The sequence below is a fragment of the Microcaecilia unicolor genome, chromosome 4 (assembly GCF_901765095.1).
Source record: "Microcaecilia unicolor chromosome 4, aMicUni1.1, whole genome shotgun sequence".
Classification (NCBI taxonomy): Eukaryota; Metazoa; Chordata; class Amphibia; order Gymnophiona; family Siphonopidae; genus Microcaecilia; species Microcaecilia unicolor.
The window spans coordinates 358311621-358326915 of record NC_044034.1 but is presented as its reverse complement, the minus strand read 5'-3'; the positions used below and the strand labels follow the sequence as shown (position 1 = coordinate 358326915).

Here is a 15295-nt window from a genome sequence, read left to right as displayed (position 1 = left end):
AACTGAAGTATTGTGCCTTCCTGGCTTAGATCTTCTAGCAAAGCTGGACACTGCCTGTAGTAGAGGCAGTGTAGTAGAGTCTTATTGTCACTTCACTGTGCTATGAAGTAAGGATTCAAATTCCTCCACTATTCGTTATGACGTTGTGGGATTAATTCTCCCCCCACCCCCCCCAAATCTCGGATTCCCTCTTATAGTTTGCAATGGCTAAGTTCAGATTCAGAAGAGATATGGAAGCTTTAGAAATTCACATCTGTTAATAATTATGTATTGTAAATGTTCATCTCTTTGTTGGCTATTTTCAGCTACACTGTTGATCCCTGATAATTCCTCTTTGTGTGCTTGGGTTCTCCATATCTGCAATTCAAGTTGTGGTATTCTCCTTTTGGGGAGAATTTTTTGGTAATTCTATACTACTACTACTACTACTACTACTTAACATTTCTAGAGCGCTACTAGGGTTACGCAGCGCTGTACAATTTAACAAAGAGAGACAGTCCCTGCTCAAAGAGCTTACAATCTAATAGACAAGTGAACGGTCGGTCCGATAGGGGCAGTCTGGATTCACTGAACGGTAAGGGTTAGGTGCCGAACGCAGCATTGAAGAGGTGGGCTTTAAGCAAAGACTTGAAGACGGGCAGGGAGGGGGCTTGGCGTAAGGGTTCAGGAAGGTTGTTCCAAGCATAGGGTGAGGTGAGGCAGAATGAGCGGAGCCTGGAGTTGGCGGTGGTGGAGAAGGGTACTGAGAGGAGGGATTTATCCTGTGAACGGAGGTTACGGGCGGGAACGTAAGGGGAGATGAGGGTAGAGAGGTAGTGAGGGGCAGCAGACTGAGTGCATTTGTAGGTAAGAAGGAGAAGCTTGAATTGAATGCGGTATCTGATCGGAAGCCAGTGAAGTGACCTGAGGAGAGGGGTGATATGAGTATATCGGTTCTGGCGGAATATGAGACGTGCAGCAGAGTTCTGAACAGACTGAAGGGGGGATAGATGGCTAAGTGGGAGGCCGGTGAGGAGTAAGTTGCAGTAGTCCAGGCGAGAGGTAATGAGAGCGTGGACGAGAGTTCGGGTGGTGTGTTCAGAGAGGAAAGGGCGAATTTTGCTGATGTTAAAGAGGAAGAAGCGACAGGTCTTGGCTATCTGCTGGATATGCGCAGAGAAGGAGAGAGAGGAGTCAAAGATGACTCCGAGGTTGCGGGCAGATGAGACGGGGAGGATGAGGGTGTTATCAACTGAGATAGAAAGTGGAGGAAGAGGAGAAGTGGGTTTTGGTGGAAAGACGATAAGCTCGGTCTAAGGTTTTACAGTTTATTCCAAATTTTGCTATACCGCTTCTATATCTTCTGTCTTTCTAGGAGCATTCAGAACGATGAGTTAAACTCTTTTTCAGTGAATCTCCTTGGTTTTCTCAGGAGGATTTTATTTCACAAGAATTCTTGGAGTCATTTTATTTTTTAGTTTCTCGGATGGAAGACCATCCTAAGCACTTCTCTTCAGTTGAAGTTTCTCATTCTAGTTCTCTTTTCTTACTACAGTAAGGTTAAGTACCTCATATACTCCTCAGTGTAGTTGAGGTTTTGATCAACATGTGTTATGAGAAGACTCTGTCCATCTAGTATAGGCTTCTGTTCTACTAATCTTTTTGTTTTCAGAGATGTTGCAATGATACCTTCCATTTTTATGTGTATTCTGAGTACTGGATGTACGTGCATTCACAAATCTCCAGCCATCCTAGTCTTGGAATGGGTTTTGTTTGGTCAGGGATTTGGAGTCCCACCCTAATTGGAAACTGTTTTGCTACATTGCACAGGTTCTGGAGTGGTCTAGTATGGATGCTAAGGAAGGAGACATAGTCTTACCTGATAATTTTCTTTCCTTTAGTCTTACCAAACTATCCAGAAACTCTCCGTGCTTGAAAATTAATAAACATGCATCCATTCTGAATTGTTCTCCTGTTTTCTTATTTCTCAGTTCTGAGTACTTCTATTTTTCAGTGCATCTCAATGGATTTTCAGGCAGTTGCTGAACCAGTTGGAAAACTGTGTGTCAGAGTACAAAAGTATCTTTTTTGAAAAGGTAATGAATGAGTATAACATTTGACTGGAAGTGTGAGCATGAGCACCATTCTTGGTCATTCGAAATACTGAGCAATCTAAGGCTGCGTGGTGCCCTTAAGGGGCAAATCGCACAGAACAGCCGTCTGTCTCTGTCTCTTTTTCTCTCTCTCTCATTGATGGTAATACTAAAGGAAAGAAAATTATCAGGTACGACACATAATTTATCCATATGCATGTCAGTTTTAAAATAAATTATACGCATTTATTTCTGAAGTCAAAACATTTAAAACTGAAAATGATCTGAAGACAAAACGAAAAATTTTCCCATGCACATCCTAGTCTTTCTCTAAGAGAGACGTGTTTAGAGAAGACAGGATATTATGGGTTAAAAAGTTGTTTGTTCAAACTGTTTTAAAAGGCAGACTTTCATCAAAAAGATGTCTTATCTATGGATGGATAAGTGTATAAAAATAGTCCTTGTAGGCTCATTTGCATTGCATATTGTTCCACATCTTACTGTACCAGCAACAGCATAGGCCGGGCCTGTGAATCTTATTTGTACTCGTCCATGGGAAAAACATGATGATCACGTTTGCATCCATTTTCTGTCTAGTTTACCTGTGTTTTTTCTTTGCAGTTCCCCCTTCCTCGCATCCAAGGATCCGCTATGCTTAACCCATGCTTTCTTGAAGTCTTTTGCAGTTTTGACATCCCTTCAAATCCGGTTTTGTGAAGAATTACTCTTTGGAGTCTCATACTGTCACATTTGTTTTAGATCTTCTTTTCCCTCCCTGTCGGATTGCTATCTGCTGTAAATCTATTTCAGGCTCTGTTCGTGTTTCCTGGAGATTCCGTCCTTGGGAGAAAGTCGGAAAACAGTCTTCAGGATTCTTGTTCAATTAAAGGAGGATGACTTAATTCCCTCCAGTTTCATGTTTTGGAGGATGAGTTCATGCCCTCCGGGAAGATGTTTCATTCCCTCCATTCTGAGTTAATGCCCTTTGTTGTAGGGCCATCGTTCGCTGTGAGGAAAGCTCATGTTATTCCCCTTGCGGTTTGCCATACTGCTTTGGAAGTTTCAATTACTGAAGGAGATGCAGTGGAGCAAGCTGGCCCCTACCATCAACCAGCAGAGGGAGATAGAGAGCACACTTTTTTCTTTTTTTCTTTTTGCTTGTGTATTTACCCCTTTGGATCTCTTTGAATATCTCTGTCATAATATTCCTTCTCCTTTCTCACCTACATACTTGTAGGATAAGTAGACACAAATGAGGGTTGGGGAAAAACTTAGTATTAGTTGGTCCAGCAAGTAAAGGATGCCTACTTCTAAACAAATATTTTAAAGTGTCTAGTTGTGCCTAGTCAAACATATAAAAGGCGAGTGTCGTACTCACTCGCAAATGCGCAGTAGAGACTTCCCTCTCTGCCCCGCCCCTGCATCAATACGTGATGAGGGGGGCGGGACAGAGTGGGAAGTCTCTACTGCGCATGCCGCAGACGTACTTGCTACCGCTCCGCCCTCCCCCCACCCGAGGTCACTGCTACCGCTCCCCCCACCCGGAGTCGCCGCCCCTCCACCCGGCCCGAGCACTGTCTTTCTTATTGAACTTACATCGCACCACGCAGACGCAGCAGGCACATCAGCAAAGCTGCCGTCGGGACAGGCTTCCTTCTCTGCCTGTGTCCCGCCCTCGCCGCGTTACGTCACACGAGGGCGGGACACAGGCAGAGAAGGAAGCCCGTCCCGATGGCAGCTTTGCTGATGTGCCTGCTGCGTCTGCGTGGTGCGATGTAAGTTCAATAACAGACAGTGCTCGGGCCGGGGGGGGCCTCGGGACCCCCCCCCCCCCATTCCAAAACTAGCCCGTTTACACGGGCTCAACGGCTAGTTAATCATAAAGGAAAGTCATGGCTCCTGTATACTGAGCGATATTTTGGAAAATCCGCATAATGGGTAGTTTTACCCTACCCTGTGTTAGATGAAAAGGTGGTTGAAATTTTTTAGCTGTTGCTTTGCAGTTAATCAAGAGTGGTCATAAATCATTTTAAAACTTCATGAACCAAGAAGATGGGTGTACTAATACTACTACTACTATTTAACATTTCTAAAGCGCTACCAGGGTTGCGCAGCGCTGTACAATTAACAAAGAAGGACAGTCCCTGCTCAAAGGAGCTTACAATCTAAAGGACAAAAAGTGCAGTCAATCAAGATTGAGGCAGTCTAGATTTCCTGGATAGAGGTACAATGGTTAGGTGCCGAAAGCGACATTGAAGAGGTGGGCTTTGAGCAAGGATTTGAAGATGGGTAGGGAGGGGGCTTGGCGTATGAGCTCGGGAAGTTTGTTCCAAGCATAGGGAGAGGCAAGGCAGAAAGGGCGGAGCCTGGAGTTGGCAATGGTGGAGAAGGGTGCAGAGAGGAGGGATTTGTCCTGTGAACAGTTTCAGGTAGGAGAGTAAGGGGAGATAAGGGTAGAGAGTTAGTGGGGGGCTGCAGATTGAGTGCATTTGTAGGTTAGTAGGAGAAGCTTGAACTGTATGTGGTACCTGATTGGAAGCCAGTGAAGTTTTGTGACATTGTTCCAGACATGTCTTTCAGGGAGTGTGGGCTTGGGTGAAAGCATTATATATTTGTCAAAGCGAGTCAATTACTATCATCCAGGGAGAGCTCTAAGATCAGCGCAGGGAGTGTTCTTTGCAGTTCTACCAGTCGGGAGGGGGGGGGGGGGGGTAGTGATGAGGAAGGGTAAGTTGCAGTATTGGAGGAAATAAGGTCTATGGTAAGCTGTCCTGCTGAAAGTGTGTTGGGAGGGGAATGAAGTCTGCCGTTGGGGTTTTTAAATGTAAAGAAAAAATTAGTGTTATTGACGTTATTGTAGTTTTGTTATTAGCCACATTGGGTAGTAGCTTGTATAGGGAGTTAAGAGATAAGTAAAATGAAAGCCAATTTGATGTGAGCTATATTAGTCCTAGAGAACTCGAGTTGTAGGTTGCAACAATACCGCACAACAAAGTGAACGTACAGGAACTTTAAGACCATCCCAGTTCCTCTTTCATATGTGTGATCAAGAAATCGGAAAGATATGAGGATTTTCTTGCATAGAATTGTTTTCTTTCATATGTGTCTGTTTTTGTACAACTGACTTATTCTTTTTAACCTATTTTTTTTTTCCCAACCATATTTTGCAGAGGCCAGTTGGACTTTCGTACCGAAGTTCCCATCCTGTACCTCTTGGGAAAGTAAGAGTTCCGAAACCAATGATAAGGGAATCAAATCTACAGATCTGCTCCCCCGCACAAGGAGGACATAGTCCATCCTTGAGGGTTAGATTAGAAAAGAACCATGTCCCAGCCAGATTGGCAGTCAATTGTGTGCCTCCTACAGCTCTTCAACCAGAGCTACAGCAAACTGCATTGAGACTGAGTCCTCCCCTGCCTACCATCGTCTCTACACATTCGTTGCAGCCACCCTTCTCTGCAGCCCCAGGGATTCCTGAGCTTAATGTCCAGCCAAAGCCTTTGGAAGCAGTTACTGAGAGCTCCGGTATTGCTGCGTCTCCTGCTAGCAGTGGTCCTCTGATTTCTTCAGTGACAGAATCCAGTGGCAGAGAGAAGGGACCAGTAATGATAAATTACATGTCTTCGTCTGGAAGCTCAAACAGTAATGAAGAGCTGCCTTCCTCTTCTGTCACAATCAACCCTAGTTTAGGTGAGTCATATCCTAGGAAGGAGAAAATCATACTGTGAAATGAGAGCATTGGGGTTGCACGCAATGGGGACAATTTTGAAAGTGGTTGGGAAGCTTGTGAAAAAGCACCCGTCCGCTGGCATGCCAGTTTTCAAAGACTCCATGTGGAGTCTCAGTTGAAGATTTGGGACCAGAGGACCTCTGTACCTGTTTTGAAGCAGGTACAAAGCGTGCCTGGAAAAGTGGTACATGAGGAAATTGCCACACATGTTTTACTTCTTTTGCTCTCATCAAGCCTTATTGAAGGGAGGAAAATTTCAGCACAGGGAATTTAACTGGCTGGTTAGCTGGCAGTGAACTATGGCACCTTGCTCGTTGTCACTTTGCCTAATAACTTAACATTCCTTTTCCATTATGGAAAACTAGTAAGAGAGGCCCGTTTCTGAGGCCAATGAAACGGGCGCTAGCAAGGCCCTTTCCTTCCCATCCTCCTCCCCTTTTTCCTGGCCTTCCCCTCCGTGCTTCAGGGTCGTGGGCCCCCCCCCCCCCCCCCCCCCCCCCGCAGTGCCATGTGGAGACTGGCTGGCTTGCTCCCTCGCTGCCTCCGACCTTCAGGCTGCCTGCCTCACACCTTGCGTTCGTCCAACGTTTGTGGTTTCGGGTGAACAGCTGACTCCCCATTGCCTGACGGCCCTGCAGGCGAAACGGCGCTCTTGCGTCAAACATGATGACGTCGAGGGCGGAGCAATGCGATTGGTAGAGTGTCATTTCTCCGCCCTCGACGTCATCACGTTTGACGCGAGGACGGAGCAAACAGTCATGGGGAAAATTCCGATCTCTGCCACCTCAGGAAAAATTCCGATCTCTGCCACCTCAAAAACCGGAAGTTGCAGCTTCATTAGAACGTTGAGGTAGCGAATTATGTGCGGAAGGGGTGTGACTGTGGGTGGGTCTATCTGAGAGTGAGTGGTGCATGAGTGACGGTGAGTGGTGACAGCCTAAGTGCAGGGCTTCAGTGTTTCCCTGCTACAGAGTGAGCTTCAGAATGTTTGAGGTGAGAATTATTTATATAGATTTAAAATTGGTTCATGAAGTTTGTAACCTTTTAATGCCCTAATTAAGTATATAGCAACAGATAATGTGTTGGTGTCTTAAGATAAAAAATGCAGTTTGAGAGTCAGAAACAATTTCTTTTACTATGAAGAAACTTACTGCTATAGTAAAGTGAACAGATGAGATTTGAAAGTCAATAAGCAGATATAACAAAGGAACACAGTTCAATCCACACAAGTTTTAGGAAAGTTTGACTTTGTTAATGTAGTTCGACATCCAGCCTGCGTTTACTAGAAAACCTTTTCACGACTGGGTATAAAGCACAGAGTTGCATAATTTTGTTTGAAAGTCACTGATGCACAAAAACTTAAGCTTGTCTGTTTGGTTCCCCCCCCCCCCCCCCCCTCCACAGAGTATGTTGGGGACCCAAAGAGAAATGTCAGGATTCTTGGGAACTATTTGATGAAGGCCCGACAGAAGACCAAACCAAAGTATGCTGCGCGTTACTTGGTGCGTGTCTTATTCCCAAAAGAAACCTTACTCTGCAGTGTCATGGGTGGCAGTGCCCGCGGGCGGAGAACACTGGATCCTAACAAGATTGCAGCTATCAGAGGTACAGTGGTTAAACATAGCAGATGGGTGTGTGCTGCTCTTTTCAGTTCTCTGGCTTTCTCAGCTCTGTGATCCCATCTCGATTGCGCTGTCATTGCATGAGGGCAAACTTGTAAACCATAAACGTAATAAATTTGTCACAAGCTTGGTAATAAAATGTCTTTACTACTACTACTACTATTTAGCATTTCTATAGCGCTACAAGGCATACGCAGCGCTGCACAAACATAGAAGAAAGACAGTCCCTGCTCAAAGAGCTATGTAATAAAAGTGAGCCAAGTATAGGACAATCAAGCCATTGTGACATCACTGATGAGGTTGGCTCTTATTGGTGGCCTGAGGCATTATGACATCACAATATTAGCTCTGGTTACAAGAGACTACTACTACTACTACTACTATTTAGCATTTCTATAGCGCTACAAGGCATACGCAGCGCTGCACAAACATAGAAGAAAGACAGTCCCTGCTCAAAGAGCTTACAATCTAATAGACAAAAAATAAATAAAGCAAGCATGGAAGAAGAAGGTCCTACTCATTCCTCATCCATATCTGCTTTGCTTCTCAGGTGGGCAAGGAAAAGGAGGCAGCCCTGGCTGCCCATTCTATAATGTGACCGTGCCCTGGGTGCCTGTTCTGTAATGCGACCGTGCTCAGACTAAGAATCCCTGAAATAAGGTCTGGGTTACTACAATAGGAAGGAAAAATAGACCTGAAGTTGTCAGTCATCATCATCTGTTGATCTGTTTTCAATAAAATAAGTGCCGTTACTGGAAATATTCAGTGTGCACTCAAGAACTTAGGCCAGAAGCTGTAGTAACTCAAGACTTTCTGCTGTTGAACCTCAATTAATTTCCATTTCTGAAGGTGTGTCTGATCTCAGTCGTTGAGCTTTATAGATCCTTTATTCGGTTAGACTGACTCTGAAATGTTCATGCAGCTATCGGATTAAGGTGGTGGTTTTACAATTTTGTTGACTTTATTACATTTTTCAGTATTGTCATGTAACTCACGGAGCCTGTATATTGTGTGCAGAATTTCTTGCTGCTGCTTTTCCTAGCTATAATCTGAATGAATACGGAAGAGACTGGAAAACCTGTATCACAAACGTCAATGCCATGATACGCTGTTTACGCTGTGAAACTGGAAGAGGCATGGTAAGCTGCTTTTTTTTTTTCCAAAGACTTTTTTATTGAATTTTATAACGTTAAATACAGAGATTACTTACCATATAGGAGAACTGAGAACATTATTACAGCAAAGGTTGTAAAAAGTACAACGGTTGTAATGCATATATCTAGAAACGGAGCTGGAGTAGGAAGGATTGCTGGAGAGATGAATATTAATTATTGAAGTATCCGAAAGTAGGTTGGTTAAGTTGCTTTTTAATGTAAAGCGCAAGCTGAAGGTGGAAATGAAAATGGTAACGGAATTCAAACATGCATGGGATAAGCATAAAGGAATCCTGTGCCGAAGAAATGGATCCTCAGGAGCTTAGTCAAGATCGGGAGGCGGGGATAGTGCTGGGCAGACTTATACGGTCTGTGCCAGAGCCGGTGGTGGGCAGCGGGACTGGTGGTTGGGAGGCGGGGATAGTGCTGGACAGACTTGTACGGTCTGTGCCAGAGCCGGTGGTTGGGAGGCAGGGCTGGTGGTTGGGAGGTGAGGATAGTGCTGGGCAGTTTTATACGGTCTGTGCCAGAGCCAGTGGTTGGGAGGAGGGGCTGGTGGTTGGGAGGCGGGGATAGTGCAGGGCAGACTTATACGGTCTGTGCCCTGAAGAGCACAGGTACAAATCAAAGTAGGGTATACACAAAAAGTAGCAAATATGAGTTATCTTGTTGGGCAAACTGGATGGACCGTGCAGGTCTTTTTCTGCCGTCATCTACTATGTTACTATGTATGTAATAGGGGACATGATAGTGTGTTTTATGTTTATAGAAGAACATGCCAAATTACAAGTAGTGTGTTATATAATCTCCCTGTCATGGAGTTTTTGTTAATGCAGAACCAGAAAAAAATAATTCAGTTAAAAATAGTACCAGCACTATCTCTGACCATCTTCATGTTTTGTTTTTTATTAAAGCGCATTTCCCTTTTTTGCCTGTAGTGATAATGTATGGGGATATATTAAGCGTTGGCCATGCTTTAAAAGAGACACAAGCTACTTTTTTTAAATTAACTGCTTTCAAAAGACAATCGGCTCTGCTCTGTCAATCTTATTTTGCTGGTGGACTGTAAAGAAACAAATCAGGATGGAAAGCACTGTCGGAGGCTATACATTGACTTCTCTTTAGTCTTTCAAAGGCCATTACAAATTGACTTTGAAACTGTAATAAAGTAGAAATGCTCTATTGCAGGTGTGCGGTGCTAACTTTTCATAGTGATCTGCAGTTTCTTTGCCATAAGATTTCTTCATCGAAAACAAATATTTTGCATGAACAGGGCAGCAGTGAAGGGACAGAGAAGACGGTACAGATACCAGAAACATCCATTTGTGTGGACTCTGATAATAATGGAGAGGACGGGGATGTCATTTCCCAAACATCTCAGAAAACAGCTAGCTCCACAACAAATACACCATGGGATAGCGATGTCCAGGAGGCCTTATCTGCATCATCTCCGAATAAACCACAGTCTTTGGAACCAATGGGTAAGTTGCATTTCTTAGTGGTAAACTGCCAGCTACAGTATATATATATTTTTAATTGTGATCAACTGTTGATTTTTTTTAGGAAGTGGAAGCTCTTGTATAAGATTATTGTAAAGGGGCATAATGGAAGGAACATAAGGAAACATTCCTTCACAGAAAGCGTAGTGGTTAAGTGGAATAACGCCCATGGAGGGTGCTGTGGTTAAAATCTAATAAAAGAATTCAAGAAGTCCTTAGCATCAGTAAAGCTGAAGATTTGAGTAGAGTCTGTGGTATTGCAGTTACAGACAGGATGGGCCGTTTCTTTTTGTTTCTTTTTCAAATGGATTCTTAATTGCAGCCCTTTCAGAGTTGTACTAAAACATTTTTGGTAGGGTCATTTATAAAATGGAGTTAAGAAACGTCGTTCTCCTACCAAGTAGCCAAGCGGTGGAACAAATTTCCGAATTATATAAACCATCAATTTAACTGGCTTTCCGGAAAACTTTAAAAATTTGGCTATTTCAGAAATCGGTGTTATCTTAAACATAGTACTCTGATGGCTTTTGTTTTGATATTAGATGTTTTATTGAGATACTAGCCTTTGAGCCCGTATAGGAAGGGGGGGTTGAAAGGCCCGCCCCCATCGCTGAGTTTGCCGCTGCCCCTCCCCCTCCGAGTTTGCGCCCCCCCCCCCACCGAGTCGCCGTCACCACCCACCTTCCATCTGGCCGGGCCCTCGCTCCGCTATTGAAACAGCGAGGGTCCGGGAACGCAGCACTGAGCTCTGCTGAGCTGCCGACGTCGGCCTTCGTTCTTCTTCTCTGCCTGTCCCGCCCTCGTGTGACGTAACATCGTCGAGGGCGGGACAGAGGCAGAGAAGAAGAAGGAAGGGCGATGTCGGCAGCTCAGCAGAGCTCAGTGCTGCGTTCCCGGACCCTCGCTGTTTCAATAGTGGAGCGAGGGCCCGACCGGGTAGAAGGTGGGTGGCGGCGGCGACTCGGGTGGGGGGAGTGTTAGACGGCGGTGTCCCTCCCTCAGCAATGCGCAGTACAGACCCTCTGTGTTCCGCCCCCCGTCATCACGTATTGACGTGGGGGCGGGGCAGAGAAGGTCTCTACTGCGCATTTGCGAGTGAGTACGGTCACTCGCCGTTTATATGTTTGATTCTTTGCATTGTTTTAATTCTCAGATTATGTCCTTTCTTTTTTTTTTTTTTAACTGTAAGCTGCATGGATCCATTTATTGATATATGTGGTATATAAGTATTTAATGTAAAAATTGGGGCCTCTTTTTACTAAACCTCGCTAGCAATTCCCATCACAGCAATACCAACAAAGCTTCCATATCATCATGCTGATCAATCCATAGACTGGTGGGTTGTGTCCATCTACCAGCAGGTGGAGATAGAGAGCAATCCTTTTGCCTCCCTATATGTGGTCATGTGCTGCCGGAAACTCCTCAGTATGTTCTCTATCTCAGCAGGTGGTGGTCACACACAGCAGCAGCTCTGGCTAGGCCTCCAAGCCTAATTTTTGTTTTGAGTGCCTGGGGTTGAGGGCTGTTCTTGAGCAAGTGCAAACCTGGTGGCGCCAGGTCCCTCCTTTTCTCCCCCCTCCCGCTGGCTCCGTTAAAAAAAAAAAATTTTGAACGTCTTTAAGGGCGTTTATTTCGACGTTTATTTAAACGTTTATTGCAGCTACTCACTGGGACACCAGGTCGTTACAGCTCGGAGCGAGAAGCAGGTAATTTTTACCTTTTTATAGCGGGCAGGGGGTTCCCCGATTGATCTCCACGTGGCCTATGGCGTCTGAGGGCGAGGGCGCGAAGAATCGCTCCCCGGACCGCGTGTGCGCTTCTAGCGGGGATGCGGGGGTTTTAAAATCTGATTCGCCCTTGTTGGGTGTCAGTTTGGAGGCCGGTCAGTGTCCCGGGTCTTCCTCCGCCGCGGCGGTTTTTCCCGCCATAAACGCCCATCCCCCGCTGCTCGCCTCCGCCATCTTGGCCGGCCACTCTGCTCGGACGGCTTCTTCTTTGGCCGCTCTTGAGCTGGGAGACGTTCATGCCATGGCCGCCCTTGATTTGGGCGACGGCAAAAAAGCGGCTAAAGTTAAGCGCCGTTCTTCCCGCGCGGCTCCTTCGTGGAGTGTCGCGCCGGACGCCATCTTGGATGCGCAGCATGGTTCTCCCCCGCTCTTGCGAGCGCCGGTTGAGGGTGCATCTAGGGCTGTGGCCCAAGCTGCTGAAGTGCACAGTCTGGGGGGTTTCTCCCCCGAGTTTATTTTGCTGCTGCATCAGGCCTTTCTTATGCAAAACGCTGCCCCTTCTCCCTTGTCCGATAAAGGGGTTGAGGCCCCCGGAAGTAAACGCCCTCGGGTGGATGCCCAGGCCTTAGAGGACGCTGTTTCCTCTGATGTAGATGAGGGCAGCGTATCTGAGTTCTCCCAACGGTCCTTTGGGGATTCCTTGGAGGAGACGGATTCCCGCTCGGATGGAGCGGATGACCCCTCTGCAGCACGGATCTTTCGCTCAGAGGATTTGCCCAACCTGTTAATGCAGGCCATGAGCATTTTGAAGATTTCCTCTCCGGAGGACGTCTCTCCCTCAGCCCCTGTTGGCTCCGCCATTATGCTGGGGACGAAGCGCCCGCCTAGAACCTTCCACGTGCATGATGCCATGCACACCTTAATTTCAGCTCAATGGGATGTCCCAGAAGCGAGCCTCAAAGTGGCTAGGGCTATATCCCACCTCTATCCTTTGCCTGAAAGTGAGCGTGAGGCCTTTGTTTGGCCTACCGTGGATTCTTTAATCACTGCGGTGACTAAGAAAACGGCGTTGCCGGTGGAAGGTGGCACGGCACTAAAGGACGCCCAAGACAGAAGATTGGAAGCGGCTTTAAGGTCGTCCTTCGAGGCGGCTGCCTGAAGTTTGCAGGCCTCGGTTTGCGGCTCCTATGTGGCCAGGGCGTGCCTGACGTTGGTGCAGCGGGCTTCCCCCTCGGATCCTTCCTTGAGGGCTGACTGGCCGGCCCTGGAATCGGGCTTGGCTTATTTGGCAGACTTACTGTATGATATCTTGAGAGCCTCGGCTAAAGGCATGGCTCAGACAGTCTCTGCGCGGCGCTGGCTTTGGCTGAAACATTGGTCTGCGGACCACGCCTCTAAGTCCCGCCTGGCTAAGTTGCCTTTTAAAGGCAAGCTGCTCTTTGGGGTCGAGCTGGACAAAATCGTGACCGATCTCGGCACGTCTAAGGGCAAGAGGTTACCAGAGGTCAGGGCTCGGGCCAGTGCTCGCCCCGGGATCTCCAGAGGACGGTTTCAAGAAGCCCGTCGGTACCGCCCGGGCAAGTCGGGCTCCTCTGCCCCCTCTTCCTTCAAAAGGAACTTCTCCCCCAAGCAGCATTCCTTTCGCAGAGACCACCGTCCCGGAGGTACGCCCTCCGGTCCTCCCCCAGGGTCTCGTACCCAATGACGGGGTCTTGGTCCATGGCCCAGTGCAGATTGGAGGATGGCTGTCCTCGTTTCTGGGCGAGTGGACCAAAGTAACTTCAGACGCTTGGGTGCTGGAAGTCATCAGAGACGGCTACAAGCTAGAGTTCTGCCGACCCTTAAGAGACGGGTTTGTACTCTCTCCCTGCAAGTCTCTGGTCAAAGCTGTGGCAGTGCAGCAGACCTTGGACAACCTGATCCGCCTCGGTGCGGTCGTTCCGGTGCCAGAAAATCAGATTGGCAAGGGACGTTACTCCATTTACTTTGTGGTACCAAAGAAAGGAGGTTCTGTCCGGCCTATCCTCGACCTCAAAGGGGTCAATCGGGCCTTGAAAGTGCGGCACTTTCGCATGGAGACTCTCCGCTCTGTTATAGCGGCAGTGAAGGCAGGAGAGTTCTTGCCTTCCTTGGACATCAAGGAAGCGTACCTGCATATTCCCATCTGGCCTCCTCATCAACGCTTTCTGCGTTTTGCAGTCCTGGGACGACACTTCCAGTTCAGTGCCCTCCCTTTCGGGTTGGCTACTGCTCCGCGGACCTTTTCCAAAGTAATGGTGGTCATCGCGGCCTTCCTGCGAAAGGAAGGAGTACAAGTCCATCCTTATCTGGACGACTGGTTGATCCGAGCCCCCTCTTATGCAGAGTGCGGCAAAGCTGTGGACCGGGTAGTTGCTCTTTTGAGCTCCCTGGGATGGATCATCAACTGGGAGAAGAGCCAGCTGCGTCCGACTCAGTCCCTGGAGTATCTGGGAGTTCGATTCGACACCCAAGTGGGCAGAGTGTTCCTGCCAGACAATCGGATTGTCAAACTTCAGGCTCAGGTGGACCAGTTCCTAGTAGCCTCTCCTCTTCGGGCTTGGGACTATGTGCAGCTGTTGGGCTCTATGACGGCCACGATGGAAGTAGTGCCCTGGGCCAGGGCTCATATGAGACCGCTACAACACTCTCTGCTGCAGTGCTGGACTCCGATGTCGGAGGATTATGCTGTGCGCCTTCCCTTGGACCCAGCAGTGCGCAAGGCGCTGAGCTGGTGGACGCAGACAGACAAGTTGTCTGCGGGAATGCCTCTGGTGACCCCGGAGTGGATTGTCGTCACGACGGACGCCTCTTTGTCGGGCTGGGGAGCCCACTGCTTGGGAAGGACAGCGCAGAGGCTCTGGTCTCCTGCAGAGGCAAAGTGGTCTATCAACCTCCTGGAACTCAGAGCCATTCGGTTGGCGCTTTTGGAGTTCATCCCGGTACTGGCGTTGAAGCCAGTATGGGTCCTGTCGGACAATGCCACGGCTGTGGCCTATGTCAACCGCCAGGGAGGTACCAAGAGCGCCCCTCTAGCCAAGGAGGCCATGAATCTATGCCAGTGGGCGGAAGCGAACCTGGAACAGCTGTCAGCGGCCCACATTGCCGGAGTCATGAATGTCAAGGCGGACTTTCTCAGTCGCCATACCTTGGAGCCCGGAGAGTGGCAGCTATCTGCTCAGGCATTCTTGGACATCACGAAGCGCTGGGGCCAGCCGAGCCTAGATCTGATGGCGTCATCGGCCAATTGCCAAGTGCCGCGCTTTTTCAGCAGAGGACGGGACCCTCGATCCCTGGGAGTAGATGCTCTTCTCCAACAGTGGCCGACACAAGAGCTTCTCTATGTGTTCCCGCCCTGGCCCATGTTGGGCAGGGTGCTAGACCGGGTGGCAAAGCATCCGGGCCGGATAATCCTGGTGGGTCCGGATTGGCCCAGACGTCCCTGGTATGCGGACTTGATCAGGCTCTCAGTC

General features: G+C 47.8%; 1 protein-coding gene across 1 annotated transcript in view; it reads left to right on the top strand.

Annotated features, from left to right (window-relative positions):
- BEND2 (BEN domain containing 2) overlaps positions 1–15295 on the top strand; it is a 62606-nt gene that overhangs the window by 30938 nt on the left and 16373 nt on the right. Inside the window, exons 7-10 of the mRNA XM_030202295.1 lie at positions 5243–5762; positions 7207–7407; positions 8442–8563; positions 9852–10059. Coding sequence (XP_030058155.1) covers positions 5243–5762; positions 7207–7407; positions 8442–8563; positions 9852–10059 — 1051 coding nt within the window. The remainder of the gene's footprint in view (positions 1–5242; positions 5763–7206; positions 7408–8441; positions 8564–9851; positions 10060–15295) is intronic.